Source organism: Nematostella vectensis, chromosome 7 (genome assembly GCF_932526225.1).
Source record: "Nematostella vectensis chromosome 7, jaNemVect1.1, whole genome shotgun sequence".
Taxonomy (NCBI): domain Eukaryota; kingdom Metazoa; phylum Cnidaria; class Anthozoa; order Actiniaria; family Edwardsiidae; genus Nematostella; species Nematostella vectensis.
The window spans coordinates 5,983,946-6,000,375 of NC_064040.1; the positions used below are offsets into that span (position 1 = coordinate 5,983,946).

General features: G+C 41.4%; 2 protein-coding genes across 3 annotated transcripts in view; one reads left to right on the plus strand and one right to left on the minus strand.

Moving 5' to 3' along the window:
- LOC5520708 overlaps positions 1-16,418 on the minus strand; it is a 30,802-nt gene extending 14,384 nt beyond the window's left edge. Inside the window, exons 1-8 of one of the 2 annotated variants that reach the window (XM_032365966.2) lie at positions 16,148-16,418; positions 15,514-15,582; positions 15,220-15,385; positions 14,592-14,699; positions 12,988-13,719; positions 11,620-12,584; positions 11,233-11,397; positions 10,093-10,243 (exon numbers count right to left, since the gene is read on the minus strand). In XM_032365966.2, coding sequence (XP_032221857.2) covers positions 10,093-10,243; positions 11,233-11,397; positions 11,620-12,584; positions 12,988-13,719; positions 14,592-14,699; positions 15,220-15,385; positions 15,514-15,582; positions 16,148-16,215 — 2,424 coding nt within the window. In that variant the 5' untranslated portion in view covers positions 16,216-16,418. Of the gene's footprint in view, positions 1-10,092; positions 10,244-11,232; positions 11,398-11,619; positions 12,585-12,987; positions 13,720-14,591; positions 14,700-15,219; positions 15,399-15,513; positions 15,583-16,147 lie in introns of both variants that reach the window. The other variant, XM_048730521.1, reaches the window with a different exon arrangement.
- LOC5520805 lies at positions 4,138-10,045 on the plus strand. Its single transcript, XM_032365969.2, has 2 exons — positions 4,138-4,390; positions 8,565-10,045. Exons 1-2 carry the CDS (start codon positions 4,285-4,287, stop codon positions 9,329-9,331), a joined length of 873 nt encoding a protein of 290 aa, XP_032221860.1. The 5' UTR covers positions 4,138-4,284; the 3' UTR covers positions 9,332-10,045.
- Positions 16,419-16,430: the final 12 nt, after the last annotated feature.

Sequence of the window (16,430 nt, forward strand, 5' to 3'; positions counted from 1 at the left end):
AGGTGCTTTTAGCCTTTCGAGTGTTCAGGAGCCCTGTGGCGCGCGGTTTTAGTCAGAGGGGCTTGGGGCCGAGCAAAGCAAGCGGATTTCCCGAGCGCGCTTCGCGCGCCATGACGTGCTTCGCACGCAGTCGAAATCCCTCGCTATCGCGAGAGGAGAGGATTTCTCCTAAAGCGTCCACAACAAACTGCCCACACAAACAAACTTTTCGCTCGGCCCACACACTAGCGCCTGTGTGCAGGCTAGAATCTTTGCTGACGATGAAGTACTTTATTTAGACCGAAGTACTCAATTCATCACCGCTAACAGAAGTCGGGAAGCGCAACGGCAGAACAACAGCTGCGAACAGTTTACTTGGCATTAAACAACATATTTTTTGTGTTAAGCGCAAGAACAATGGTTGAAACTCAAAAGCGCGCATGGCATAATTCAAGATTTAATATAAACTGGCAACAAAAGAATATTTTACCCAACAAGCGTCTATGGAATGTAATATTTCTGATGGTTGTTAGCTCATATTTTATCCGATGCTTTTCTAGCCATTGTATTGATAGATGAAATGCTTATCATATTGTACGAGAAAGGGCGCTGAACCGAAGTACATGGCATATTAGCGATCAATAGCAAAAGTCGAAATTACTATTTTCTTTTTTTAGCGCGAGGTTCCCCAGGCGAGCGCGGCGGACAAATACTTTGAAGTTTTCACTCTATCATCACTCAGTCCTCACTCTATTAAAAATAGCCCGCTGCACGGAGGCCGTTTATGTAACGGACACTTCAGATACGTCAAATTCTTCATAACTGCTTGTAGTAATCAATTACAAATAGTGTAATGGAATTACTAATAGTGTAATGGCATTACTAATAGTGAAATGGAATTACTAATAGTGAAATGGAATTACTAATAGTGAAATGGAATTACTAATAGTGAAATGGAATTACTAATAGTGAAATGGAATTACTAATAGTGAAATGGAATTACTAATAGTGAAATGGAATTACTAATAGTGAAATGGAATTACTAATAGTGTAATGGAATTACTAATAGTGAAATGTGCAAACAGTTACAGTGCTAATCTGCCGCCCACCTCTGCTAACCAAACAAACAAGTGAAAGTGGAAATGTCCACATCTGGTTCCAGAGCCTCGAACGTCTTCCATTTAGTCAAAAGCTCGCCGGCTACTAAAAAGAGGGTAACATAACCCAGTCGTTCAAAACTTCTCATGCACATTTATTCGTGCCCGTATTAAAATTTTCCCATTAGCTTTTAAACATCACTAAGGGAACTATTTGTTAGTCTACGCACTTTAAAGAGATAACAAGCATATCAATTCTAAATTTAAGCCCAGAAGCACTGGGAACCCTGTGGTGCGGTGTGGAAAGGACTGGGATGGCTGTGGTGCGACGGTCAAAATGGATCTGCTAAACCTTTGTCTTCATGTAGCATCAGGCATGGCTGCAGGGTAAACAATTCCGTAGCAAACATACTCCTTCAGAAGCTCGAAATTCATTTATAGCTGATTTCCACTGCGGTTTAAATGCGCGGCATCGTAGAAATTCAAGAGAGAACAGAAACGGGTGTACTAATGTCGTCAGATGTAATATCATTGTAATATCTGACGCATTTTGTAATACCTGACGCACTTTGTAATATCTGAAGCATTTTGTAGTGCCCTACGCACTTTGAAGTATCTGACGCATTTTATAATACCTTGAAACACTAATTCATACCTGACGCATTTTGTAATACCTGACGCACTTTGTAATACCTGACGCACTTTGTAATACCTGACGCACTTTGTAATACCTGACGCACTTTGTAATTCCTTACGCACTTTGTTATACCTGACGCACTTTGTAATACCTGACGCACTTTGTAATACCTGACGCACTTTGTAATACCTGACGCACTTTGTTATACCTGAAACACTATCCGACTTACTTTGCAATACCTATCGCACATTGTAATACCTGACGCACTAAGTCATACCCGACTTACCATGCAATACCGACGCACTTTGTAATACCTGACGCACTTTGTAATACCTGACGCACTTTGCAATACCTCACGAACTTAGGAATATCTCTTGCACTTAATAATATCTGACGCACTTAGTCATATCTGACGCACTTTGTAATACCTGACGCACTCTTTGTAATATCTGACGCACTTAATCGTATCTGACGCATTTTGCAATATCTGACGCACTTTGGAATACCAGACGCACTTAGTCTTATCTGAAGCACTTAGTAATATCTGACTTACTTTGCAATACCTGACGCACATTGTAATATCTGTCACACTTTATATACCTGACGCACTTGATCATATCTGACGTATTTTGCAATATCTGACGCACTTTATAATACCTGACGCACTTAGTCATATCTGACCCACTTTGCAATACCTTACCCACTTTGAAATACTTGACGCCTTTATCATGACTGACTCATTTTATTATACCCGTATATAAGACGCGCGCTCTTTGCTATATATTTGAAGCACTTTGTTATAACTGAAAGACTTTTTTATTGGACGCACTCACTTTGCTGTAGACTTGACGCACTTTGTTATCGACTTTACACATTTAGAAAATTCCTGACGCACTTTTTCTTCCAACGGGCGCACTTAGTAATAAAACTTCCACGTGCTCTGGTGCGAACAAAATCAGACTTGTCGCACACACGCGGAGTTCCCCTTTATAGAAGGCTCTGAAATTGATAGCGGTGTGAACGACGAACGGTCAGTAAGTGGGCCGGCGATCACTTCATTAAAGCTCACTAACGATGGAGGTCATCAGACACGAGAGCAATTCCTGTCAGATCTAGTTATGATATATCTACTAGTAAGAAGCGATATATGCCCACGGGGCAAAAGAGCTGAGTAACGTTCTGATAACATAAAACATAAAATAAAAACCTTCTTGCAGCTGAAATGCTAGACTACGAGAGCCCAGGCACGATGTGGCTAAGTTGTATGTAAAAATAGCTCGGGTCAAACATTCGGAGCGGTGAGTGATACAGTTCTTCTAGTATAGCCTTAGAGAGAGGAGTATCATATACTTGCGTGTCCTCAGGCGAAATAACACGGGAATAACATGCCTACAACCAACGAGCCAAAAGCGCATCTCTGCGAATGCCTGCACCCAGTTCTGGTATTCTATTATATCTCTATTCATATTGCGTGACCAAACGTCACACACATTGCGTGACAGATAAGACAACAACACTTTGCGTGACAGATAAGACAACAACACTTTGCGTGACAGATAAGACAGCCACCAAGGCTCTGTGGTAGTCAAGTCCAAACGAGGGATTATTGGAAGACCACAGTCTAGAGTTGATTACGATCATCAAAGACAATCATGTTATTCGTCTTGCTTTGGTTCGATTAAATTCTCTTTTTCGTTTATCTCGACGGTGCACGCAGCGCCCAATAGCCATATCCCCGGGTCACGCCCCCCATACGTCTGATGTCCTGCCGAATAGGGTGTCTTTCCCGCGTTATCGGCATGATAGCGATATGAAAGGTGCACTCCTAACTTAGATTTATTGTTCTCATTACGCAAACCCTGGAAGAAACATTTTAAAAGTTAACCGTAACGGTTTAATATAAGATAGCGTGACACCTTTAAAAAGCAAGCGTGGCGAATTTTACAAGCTAGATTAGCGCATTTCACCTGGTTATTTTTTTAAAGATGAAGAGAAAGGGGCGCTGAAGGGAAGGTTCTTAGTTGGCCACATTTCCGGCGTTTCTTAAATAACGAGCACCCTGGTCTCCCTTCGTTTGTATAGCGCCTAGCTCAGAAAGATGATCACTCAATCTGAAGCACCCCCAAAACTACACGAGATCAAAATATCGAAGTATTCAAACGAGGCAGTGAATTAAGTATCAGTATGACTACGGTAATCTCGCTATGTCCGCCTTAGGGTGGGGTTTATTTGGTTAACAGAAAAACAATATTAATCTGCTACCTCCAGCAGATTTCATTCTAGGCCGAAAAAAACAGGGTTTGCAGATAGGACAATGGCAGTGGCATCGGTATGGATCACCTCACTGTGCCCGCCTTATGGAGGGTTTCAGTGCTGGTTATGTCAATCATCGAGACCCAATCAAAGAGAAGCTTCATGAAGCCCTCGACTTCTGACCTGCAATCGCAAGCCGGATAAAACCCGCGCCAATTTGCGCGCATATATATCCCAGACAGCTGATACACCCTCAGAAGCGTGCGCTAGCACTAAATATTCACCTCGAAGACAATATTACAAGGGGATATCGCAATTATGGCATGGTCATGGTCGCTTGTTGCGTTAGTATTGGCGATGGTTTCGCCTTCGTTGGAGTATATATGGGAGCGAAAGGACTCATTTGAGAGAAATTATTATGACCGTAAGTATCATATTTTATGGTGGAAACTGTACACCGAACTCTCGTGTAAACCGATCAAAAGCACGATCGATGTAAATCTTCACATGTTACAAAAAAAAAACGACGCTATTTTATCAATAATAGTATTTTGTGGTGCGTTCATGTAAGGTTTAAAGCGGATAATGCGATATCGTAGTTTAGCTGATGAACGCAGAAATGCAAAATTTAATCCTGATTTTTTAAACGATGTTTTCCTTAAATACCACGCATAGTGTAATGGATGACGAAGTGCTTGCAAAAGGCAAACCCGACCACTATATACAAAAAGAAAAAAATTGTTTTAATTAAATAGCGCAGTGTCAGCCCTTGAAAAATCGTGCAAAAAGGACACAATTTCGTCGACATAATTTGTTCTGCTATTTAAAAGTGGAATCGGCCGAACAAAGTGCCTTTGTAACGACAAAATCGGCAACGTTCGCGTGACTATCGCCTAAGTGCGTGACAGACATCATGTATCGCGTGTATTACAAGGTTCTGTTATACCTAGCTCCATGTTATCAGGTATACGGTAATAAAAAGACGCAATAAACTATGCGGTAAGCGCGCGCCGAGTCCAAGAGAACTCGAACTAACTGTTAAACGTTCTCGTCAATTTCTGGTGCTTAACAGAAGCCATAAACATGTATTGGTTTGTCTATAAGGGTTTCTTGTAGTGGAAAATACTGAAAGGACCACACACTTTTATTGCTTGACGCAAACTCGTAGAGTCAAGAGCACATTCAATAATAATCACGTCACTTTTGGTAGTAGAGAAAAGACTAGAGATTGCCGGATACGGATAAGATATTCGCATAACACGGAGATCAGAGGTGTAAAGGCGACATACCAAATGATAAACACTCCGGATGACAGATTAACACATGACAGGCACATGTTACTCACATTTGCGGGAACGTTACCAAGCCGAAACACACAGCTGACTCCTGATAAATGGAACCGTCAAGGGGAAATGGAGCTCAGGGCTCAAGTCATCGCGGGTTTAATATAGAACTACTGAAAAAAGTTACGCTGTGGTACCATTCTCAGTGGCAGTACCTACACACCAACACACATAGAACCACTGAGGACGCTGGCCCTGTGGTACAATTCTCAGTGGCAGTACTTAGACACCAACACACATAGAACCACTGAGGACGCTGGCCCTGTGGTACCATTCTCAGTGGCAGTACTTAGACACCAACACACATAGAACCACTGAGGACGCTGGCCCTGTGGTACCATTTTCAGTGGCAGTAGTTACACACCAACTCACATAGAACCACTGAGGACACTGGCCCTGTGGTACCATTCTCAGTGACAGTACTTACACACTAACATACATAGAACCACTTAGGACGCTGGCCCTGTGGTACCATTCTCAGTGACAGTACTTAGACACCAACACACATAGAGCCACTGAGGACACTGGCCCTGTGGTACCATTCTCAGTGACAGTACTTACACACTAACATACATAGAACCACTGAGGACGCTGGCCCTGTGGTACCATTCACAGTGAAAGTACTTACAGACTAACACACATAGAACCACTGAGGACACTGGCCCTGTGGTACCATTCTCAGTGACAGTACTTACACACTAAAATACATAGAACCACTGAGGACGCTGGCCCTGTGGTACCATTCACAGTGAAAGTACTTACAGACTAACACACATAGAACCACTGAGGACACTGGCCCTGTGGTACCATTCTCAGTGACAGTACTTTCACACTAAAATACATAGAACCACTGAGGACGCTGGCCCTGTGGTACCATTCTCAGTGGCAGTATTTACACAGTAACATACATAGAACCACTGAGGACGCTGGCCCTGTGGTACCATTCTCAGTGACAGTATTTACACAGTAACATACATAGAACCACTGAGGACACTGGCCCTGTGGTACCATTCTCAGTGACAGTACTTACACATTAACATACACAGAACCACTGAGGACGCTGGCCCTGTGGTACCATTCTCAGTGGCAGTACTTACACACTAAAATACATAGAACCACTGAGGACGCTGGCCCTGTGGTACCATTCTCAGTGGCAGTATTTACAGACTAACACACATAGAACCACTGAGAACGCTGGCCCTGTGGTACCATTCTCAGTGACAGTACTTACACACTAACATACATAGAACCACTGAGAACGCTGGCCCTGTGGTACCATTCTCAGTAACAGTATTTACACAGTAACATACATAGAACCGCTGAGGACGCTGGCCCTGTGGTACCATTCTCAGTGGCAGTACTTAGACACCAACACACATAGAACCACTGAGGACGCTGGCCCTGTGGTACCATTCTCAGTGGCAGTACTTAGACACCAACACACATAGAACCACTGAGGACGCTGGCCCTGTGGTACCATTCTCAGTGGCAGTACTTAGACACCAACACACATAGAACCACTGAGGACGCTGGCCCTGTGGTACCATTCTCAGTGGCAGTACTTAGACACCAACACACACAGAACCACTGAGGACGCTGGCCCTGTGGTACCATTCTCAGTGGCAGTACTTAGACACCAACACACATAGAACCACTGAGGACGCTGGCCCCTGTGCTACCATTCTCAGTGGCAGTACTTACACACTAACATACATAGAACCACTGAGGACGCTGGCCCTGTGGTACCATTCCCAGTGACAGTACTTACACAGTAACATACATAGAACCACTGAGGACGCTGGCCCTGTGGTACCATTCTACAGTAGACAGAACTTTCCGGCCAAAGAACAGGAAAAAAATGAGACTCTGGTCCTTAGATACCTTTGGCCCTATGGTACCAGTAATAGTACTTAGAGGCTTCCACATATAACCAATGAGGACGCAGACCCAGTGGAACAATTTTCAGTGACATTTCTTTCTCGAAAATAAAATGAGAGAGAATTTATCGAATATAAAATAATGGAATTTATCAAGTCACACAAAGTGACTGAATGAAAACGGTATCTTTACAGTTTTTATTTCCATCCTTATCTCAGCAGTAGTCAAGGCCAAAGTAAATTCCCCTCGTAGAATGATGAAATAGAATTGCCGTTCATCATTTCTATGACTAACGCCTTATGAATAGGTATATCACAAGAGTGGCGCTTTGCCAAGGACAAATGGAATGGGGATGACCCTGGTAAGCATGCAATCATGGCAAAGCTGCATGACCTCCGGCCAAGAACACTGAATATGGTTTGGTACCCAGTCATGGAAAACAATGGAGATTTCGTGTCGTGGTTATTTACTGACTAAAAATTATCCAGTTGGAAAATATTTTAAAAAAAATGACCTTGCACTTGATCTTAATTTCTTATACACCAGTAGGAAGGATTAAACGATAAGTCAATATCACCAGCGCAATTCGGGGTCTATCATCTGTGTAATAAGCCATATCAGGTTAATAAAGACAATATTCACCTCCTTCAAGTGTTAAATTGTTATCATTCTGTCACAAAATTTGATGACATCGTGGTTTTGGTGATGTTTAGACGTAACTTGTCGCACGCTTTGTCATGCCTGATGAATTAAAACAGGGGTAAGTAGACGAGCAGGATAGATGTATTGCAGTGAGTCTGAAGTAGTGGCATAACGAGTCAGCGACCGATTATCTAGAGGTCAAAAGACACACGCATTTTTACTAATGCTACTTAATAAATTCGAGTTTCAAGAGATGTTCTAGAAAGTTCGCCATTTTTAGATTTCCGTGTAAAGATGAAGGGGAGACAAGAGTTACACCAGAAAGAAACCATTGACAAACATTCCAATCAAATAAGTGTTTTTTCATCTTTAATGACTATCAAGTGATGATGATAAAAAAAAAAAATAGAAATCAAAGGCTCTGTGAGCCAACTCGTGAATGCAAAGTATTTTCCTAGTTATTTTGTGTGTAAAAATTATATACAGGATACAGAATAAACTATCAAACATAAACACATCAAAGATGCTGAGAATACATAAAAATGTTCTTCTTCGTATTTTTTTTCTACGATATGACATACCAAGTACAAAATAATCTGCAGATTATCCGTGTAGTAGGGGGGTTTTAGGCGCCAAAAGTGTCGTCGTAGCGTAAAAAAAAAAGTACCCGGATGATCGTGCGCAAGGGGTTTACGCGCCAAAATAGTCAAATCACGGTTCATTCTTTCTCAACAGGTTATCAAAAAATCCCGCCACGAATAGAGACAGCCCGTAAGTTCATGGAAAATTTTCTCGACCGAGATATTAAAGAACTGGACGATGGCGCAAAAAATATCAGAAGGCGATCCGTCGGGGACAACATCTTTTATGACGTCGTCTTCGTACTCGACTCTTCGGCGTCTGTCGGCGTTAAGGACTACAAGAACGGCATCCTGGCGCTCCAGACCCTCATTACACGAGCTAAGGAAGACACCAGGTACGCAGGAATTACCTTTTCTACCGAAGCTAACATCACCTTCTATTTCACCGACCCCTTGGACGCCATGAAGGGACTGGGCGGTATCACCTACGCACCGGGCATGACAAACACTCAGGCCGCCTTAGACATCTGCCGTACACAGCTCTGGTTGAACAAAAAGAGCGGCTTCCGTAGACTGAGCTTTAAGAGGATCTTGATAGTAACCGACGGCCAGTCTAACATCAACATGGAAAGAACACTGTATAATGCGTTTCAGCTGAAAAACATGGGCATCGAGATCTTCGTGGTAGCTGTGGGGAAGTACCTTCGAGGGATTGCCGAAATTGTTGGCTTGGCGAGCTCTACCGACGCGCATCTGTATCGAGTGCGGAATCTAAGAGGGCTCCTTGAAGTGGTGCACCTCATCCCGCCGTGGCGTCTTATTCACCAGCAGCAACGCACGTGGCTGGCGAACATGTTCGAGAACGTGGAAGACGAGTTTAAGTACTTCAGCCACGCAAAGCAGCGCCATAATACCCACTGAGTCACCCCATATGCGTACACGGGCCTCTATACATACTATTCTAGTGCCGTTTACATTTGTCGAACAAGATTCAGTTGGCGCCATATCGTGTGGTAACCATGGATACAATTAACGCGATGGCACAAAATGTAGTCACATTTGCCCAAATCTTTCAGCCTGATTACGTCATCATTGACAGAGTCAGTCTACGACGTCATAAAACAGATGGCGTCTTCAAATGACAGAATAGCATATGTAGACAATGGAAGCGAGACTCAAAGTGGAAGATATAAAGACGCGAATGTTAAATGCAGTAGGTTAGGCTTAGGTTATGCAGTATCATATGTTATGCAGTATCATATGTATTCACGCTGTTTACTGATATGTGTACGGAGATGGAATTTAGAGCTGGTTCATAGGAATATAGTTGGACTTACTAATTGTATACTTTAGGATAATGCTCGTTTTGTACATACATGTACCATATGAAAAACGGAACGTCCTTCGCAATTATGTAAAAACGGAACACAGTATATATGTCAAACCACTTACAGTCGGTAAAAGTGTTAGTGGTTGTAAGTGTGCGAATAAAAAGCCACACAGATAATAGAACTTGCACAAATAAAGAAAAATTGCTAAGAACCTAGGCTAGTTGTAATATAATCAATAGTCACTAATATATAAAAAGTAAGGAGACTTATCATGTGATTGTCAGTAAAGAATGCGTGATCGAAATGAGTGACAGAATGATGATTGTGTGACTATTTCTGTAAGCACCATACCTCTTGATGATATTTGGATTTGATTGACAGAAGGGGCGGGGCGAAGATCGCTGTAACTTCATCTGTCGACATAACTCCATTCCTTACGATATTGGTCATGTGGGCGAGGAGAGTGATCCACAGTTTACTTAAAGATGGCTCCACGTACGGCCTGCGGGATGAAAACGCCTGTTAGTTAAATTGGCGTGTGTGTCGTGAGGGGGGTGATTATATGGTCACGTAGGTGTGTTTACTTAAAGATGGCTCCACGTACGGCCTGCGGGATGAAAACGCCTGTTAGTTAAATTGGCGTGTGTGTCGTGAGGGGGGTGATTATATGGTCACGTAGGTGTGTTTACTTAAAGATGGCTCCACGTACGGCCTGCGGGATGAAAACGCCTGTTAGTTAAATTGGCGTGTGTGTCGTGAGGGGGGGTGATTATATGGTCACGTAGGTGTGTTTGCTTAAAGATGGCTCCACGTACGGCCTGCGGGATGAAAACGCCTGTTAGTTAAATTGGCGTGTGTGTCGTGAGGGGGGTGATTATATGGTCACGTAGGTGTGTTTACTTAAAGATGGCTCCACGTACGGCCTGCGGGATGAAAACGCCTGTTAGTTAAATTGGCGTGTGTGTCGTGAGGGGGGTGATTATATGGTCACGTAGGTGTGTTTGCTTAAATATGGCTCTTCATACGATCTGAGGGGTAAAGAATTTCTTGTGATTTTTTTAATGGAAAACGCTTTCCATGTGTTCACGTCATGTTTCTAGTATAACTCCTTTGTACCCCACCTCCCCTTTCCTAGGAACCCCTTCCCCCCTTTCCATGTTGTAGTCTGACACCTGCGACCATAGTCCTCAACATGGAATAGGGGGGGGGGGGGGGTATTGCGTTTTCATTCAATGGCTTATTGGGTATATAACTGATTTAAAAATCATTTTATCAGCCATTAAATTCACAGATTGTATATAGCAATATTTTCGATCGAATTTGGTAAGGGAATCATAAAAATGTTTGGATGGTCATTTCGCGATAATTTTACAAAACTTCTTTCAATGCTGAATAAAAAAAATTATAAAATCAAGTGTGATTGGTTGGGGCTCTATAATGACTGAAGAAGTTTGCCTCATCTACGGTAAAAGAGATGCCAGAACTGTATACCTTAGCTTTCTATCAGAGGAAATAGTCTGTCCTGAGGAGAAGGCTTCATCTGAGATGACCCAGCCAGACGATGAGCTGGTCACAATGCGTGGAAGCTCTTCTAGAACTATCATACTGATGGTGCAAGGGTCATATGTCTGAAGACTGTCTCCTCGGCCCACGGATCTGGTGGGGGAAAAGGCATGTTAACACATATTCACCGACCAAAAAAACAAAAAAAAAAAGGGGCAAATGAAGAGACCAGAAAACGTTATTGGTTATAGAGATTTGCATGCTATTTTGTCTTGAAGAAAACTGACAGACGGGGCTATTGACTAAGAGGCAATGAGGGCAAAAGGAATAATGAATTATATAAAAGTGATAAATTAATACAATATAAGTACTTACATAATAATATCCTCTTTCATGGACGTGCTGCATGCGGGTGAGTGGTACAGGCTCTCTGGACTAAACGACACTTCAATGTCATCATCCACGACACTTAGCATCACCAGGAACTCATCAACACTCACTGGATCCATGAGGGACCCTTCCTTGCTTGAACCATCTCCAGTAGCTAGGGTCATCTTCTCTATCTCTGATGACAGTTTTTCTTCCATTAAAGACTGCTTCTGTTGTTTCTTCTCTAGCTGCTGCTGCTGCTTTTGCTGCTGTTGTTGTTGTAATTGTTGCTGTTGTTTCCGCTGCTCCTGCCGAAGGCTTTGCTCTTGCAGCCCAAATTGTTGTTGATGTTGTACCTCTTCTTCATGCAAATCTTCAACTTCAGCTTCAACCACAGCTGTAAAACCATCCCTCGTCATCTCATCCCTATCATCTACCCCTGACGAGGCAGGTTGGCTCCTCAATAAAACAGCACCTGATCCTGCTGTTGAACCCTTTGTAGCTGTTTCTTCATTTGAATGTCTACGGCCATTTATAGCCTCATCTGAAATAGTGATATCACTATCACCATCCTCACTGAGACCTGAGGAAATCGACCCTACATCTATTTCAGAATCAGAGTTCTCATGTAAAGCCTTGTTTTTGATGCCCTTTCTCTCTCCACTCTCTGATGAAGATTGTAGATCATTCATGGTCAACATAGACGGATATTCGTTACTCTTTCCAAGACTTCCCTTTCTTATATTCTCTTGCCCATCTATCTGGTCATGTCGGAGTTTGTCTGTTGCAGATTGAGTTTGGATATTGAGACCACTACCTGGAATTGTTGAAATGTGCTGTTGACCATACCCTTGCAAGACAGGAAGATACTGTCCAGGTATTTGATCAGAGTTGGATAACCGGACATTTGAGGTAGAGGATGACAAACTCTGGTGGTTATTGTTTGACCGAATGTTACTAGGATCCAATGACTGGAAGAAAACAAAACAATAAGAAGACCCTTTTTCTCTATGTTCATGCAGATAGAAAGGCTTGAATTTGTAAACTCTGATACTGTGTGATAGTACAATTCTTAATACATAACCATTAGGGCAATTCTGATTATAAAAAAATATATATCCAAAATTTTCAATAGGTATTATTTTTTAACTGTCTTTGTCTTTTTATTAGGATTCCTGTGAAGCCTTGGGTACATATTTCAGAACACCTCCCTCCCTCCCTCCTCCCCCTTCTGATATCAACCTACAATGTGCAGACTTAATGCAGCACGAAGGTAATGATATTTCATACATTCTCTTAATATATTTCATAGCATACCAAAATATGAATGGAACATGGGAATCCAATTCATTTTCTGTTACTAAAATTTCTTACCATGGGTTGGTGTTTGACGTATTTTCTTTCTGCCTGCAAATCACTATTTGTCAATTCCTGGGATCTGGTATTAACATCATCATTGTCTTTTACTCTGCCGCCTTCAGTACCAGAGAAACTACCACCTTCACCATAGCTGCTGTCCTTATAGTCCAAAGCATTCCCTTGGCCTTGAGTTACCTCACTATCATGAGGCAATCTACTATCCATAGAGGCATTACCCCTACTGTGTTGCCCCATGTTCCCTCCATTCACCATCCCCATTCCACTATCAGTAACACCACCATTGCCTGGACCATATTTGCCAGGAACTAGGGTTTGCTGGTGAGCAGACCCATAGGACATGTCCAGGGATTGGTTGAAGCCATTCCTTGGATCGTGAGGACCACTATGCATTGGATGGTATGGAGTTGAGTACATCATGCCCCCAGAGGGGTAATATGGAGAACGTGGAATCCTTTCTGGAAAGTAATGATTAAAGGATGGATCTCCTGTATAGTAAGGGTCCCACTCTGCGGTAAAGGCGCGGGTGGAGTAACCACTTAACTGGGAGGGGCTGTTCGTTGGGTACCCCATATTAGGATAAGTTGGTCTCGACATCCTGTCCAGGTATGGATTCTGTGCGGGATCTGGTGATTGGAAGCGCACATGTCCATTTGTGGGTCGCCAAGGTTGGCTATGAAGTGGTGCTTGGTTATGTGGGCGGCCAATAAACTCATCCACACTTTCTCCCTGAGAATTAAGGATAAAGGTTTTGTAGGATATAGAATGAATATTTCAGATAGGGTTACATAACATAACTGCTGTATAATTGGCTGTTCCTGGGAATCAAGGCCTATCAAACCTACAAAATTGAAGTTTTGAAAGTTGATGGAATTTTTTTAAAAAAGCATTTTTGGATAAGCAAGTGGGCACAAGGGCCAACACGTATGACTATTTTAGAAGAAATCTAAAGCTTGGAGTGATTCAAATTGCCTACCCTAAAAGCCCTATAACACCCTAATGTATTTTATCTTATTACCCTTAATTTTGTGTCACTTCGTGAATTTCGCGATTTTAAAAGATAGGAAGTGAAAATAAAAGGATGCCAAAATTAAGTGTCCCAAAAATTAGGGTGTGCGAAAATTAAGTGAGTACACAAGAAGCCTTTTGGGGAATATTGGCCATTTGATAAGCTTCATGAAAACAACTTGTCTATTTAGTCATCTAATGTACATATAGTACGGTAAGGGGCTGAGTTGGACATTTTAATTCCACTTGTTTGGCTTTATTTTTATTATCCCAAAATCGCCAAAATAAAGTGACTCTACTCAAATAAGCCTACCATCCCTTTGGAAAAAAAAAAGAAATAAGCTTCTCTTATGGCATTTGGCTTTTGACTCATCTAGGGGGTTTATAAATGCTTCAAGGCACATATGAGGGGCAAAGAAATATAACACTAGCCTTGAATATAATGAGAATAAATGTCAGTGACTTACACCCAAAATGATAGCTCACCATTTTATTGCCAAAATAAAACCAATAATCAAGGCATATATTTTCAGCATGAAAGGAGTAGTAATTTTATATAAAAGTTGAGATTTGGGGTCAAATGGTGTAAATACCTGTCCATTCTGTACTTTTTCCCGTTCCCACTGCATCATCTGTCTGTGATGTTCTAGCTGCTCCCGCCAGCTTGGGTACATCTGATTTACATAAGCTTCGTAGTTGTCCTATTGAACATGTGAAGGTATGCTCCTCAGTAATTATAGTACCCCATGTATCTATTTTGCTTGAGAATGCAACCTTTTGGTTACAGATATGGGTATCATCCACATATTAATGACATGACGAAAAAACCTGGATAATGTGCCAATAGAAATAGAGAAAGACACAATTTCTTACAATGGCCATTGGTTCCTTGTGTTCTGGACTGATTGTCAAAATACAAATACTGTGATGCCGAAATGCACATATCCAGATTTTGGCTTTTTAAGATATTTTTTCCTTGATTATCAAATTCCAAATTTCAATGACACTTTACAAAAAGTTGCCTCAATTTAAAAAAAGTCACATTTGATATTGTGTATTAGAGAAATGTTCTGCCTTATTAGATTTGAAATGGTCTTGAAGCATCATTGAAGCATCAAGTCATGTTTTTTCGTACAAAAAAAAGGTGCAGAGATCTAAATATCCTTTTTTGCTTCTTCACAAATTTAGAAAAGCAAGAAAAAGTTTTTCAATCATCCTTACCTTTATAGATTTTAATCGTTGCAGTTTATCAGTCAGCATGGAGGCGTGTTGCTCTACTCTCTCAAAATCTTGAAGAAGGGAGTAGTTTCTCTCCTTGCTTGCACTCTCCTGATTACATATTTGCTGCCAGTATCTCTGTAACTCCTCCTCTTTGGACTGCTTCATTCTGGAAATAATAACCATTTAATGGTAATTACATTTGTTGTTTAAATTAAGCTCTAATTTCTAGCAGTATATTTATCATGGCAAGCTTCATTAAGTTTCTGTAAAGAGAGGTTACACACATGATCCTACCTGTTAGGTGATTTGGAAGTACCACTTTTGTTGAGCAGTAGGGATGGACTCTGTCTGGACGAGCGATTCCTGAAAATAAGATAAAAAAGACAAATGTAATAGGAAGAAAAAGCTTTGTAGACTGAAGGGTACCTTAGGGAATGTTGAGGAAATAAGAAGGGATTAATAAGGAAATAAGAAGGGAATACAATTTATCGACATTCATTATTATCATTTCTTAAAAAAAAATAAAGAAAGCTCTTTTATAAAACGTTTTGAAAGATGTCCAAGTATATAAACATCATTTTTTAACACAACCAACATACACTGTTTGTTGGCAGGCCCCATTCTAACAGCTAGAAATTATATTTGGACCATTCCATCAAACATTTGCGATAATCTTTGCATTTATTAGAAAATCGAATAGCTTTTAGTATAAGAAATGTTGAGAAAGAATACATTTTTTTAAACAAGGATTGTACATTGAAATCAAATAACATAACTTTTTCAACTACCACCGGCTAACAAGGTCATGAAAACGTAAACAAAACATTGCACGGTGGATTTTAATAAGTGTAAATCACAGCCGGATTTGGCAACGTTAGAGCAGTTTACTAAATGCAATTACTCCATATGGGCTAGTTAATTTGCTTACCTTCCATAAGGGGAGATATTTGGCGATCCCAGTCTTTTCGTCCCGTATTGTGAACTTCTTTCCGCCATTTTCCCTGGTTTGAAATGTCATGCCCTTATATGAAAAAAATACCACCCCTCCCCTCCCCCAACCCCCACAGGACTTTTATGAGGGGGAAGGGAAGATTTGAACATGTAATTTTAATCAGAATCGTTATATGATTGAAAGAAGAACAAATGTACTTTTCTTGCACTTTTCAGAAGTCACTAGACTTTTTAAGTGGTAAATTAAAGCTAAAATAAAC

Excerpts from the sequence above, each read along its gene's own strand:
- LOC5520805 (XM_032365969.2), top strand. The coding sequence starts at position 4,285 with ATGGCATGGTCATGGTCGCTTGTTGCGTTAGTATTGGCGATGGTTTCG. Across the intron at positions 4,391-8,564 it reads TGAGAGAAATTATTATGACC|GTTATCAAAAAATCCCGCCA; the intron begins GTAAGTATCATA and ends CTTTCTCAACAG.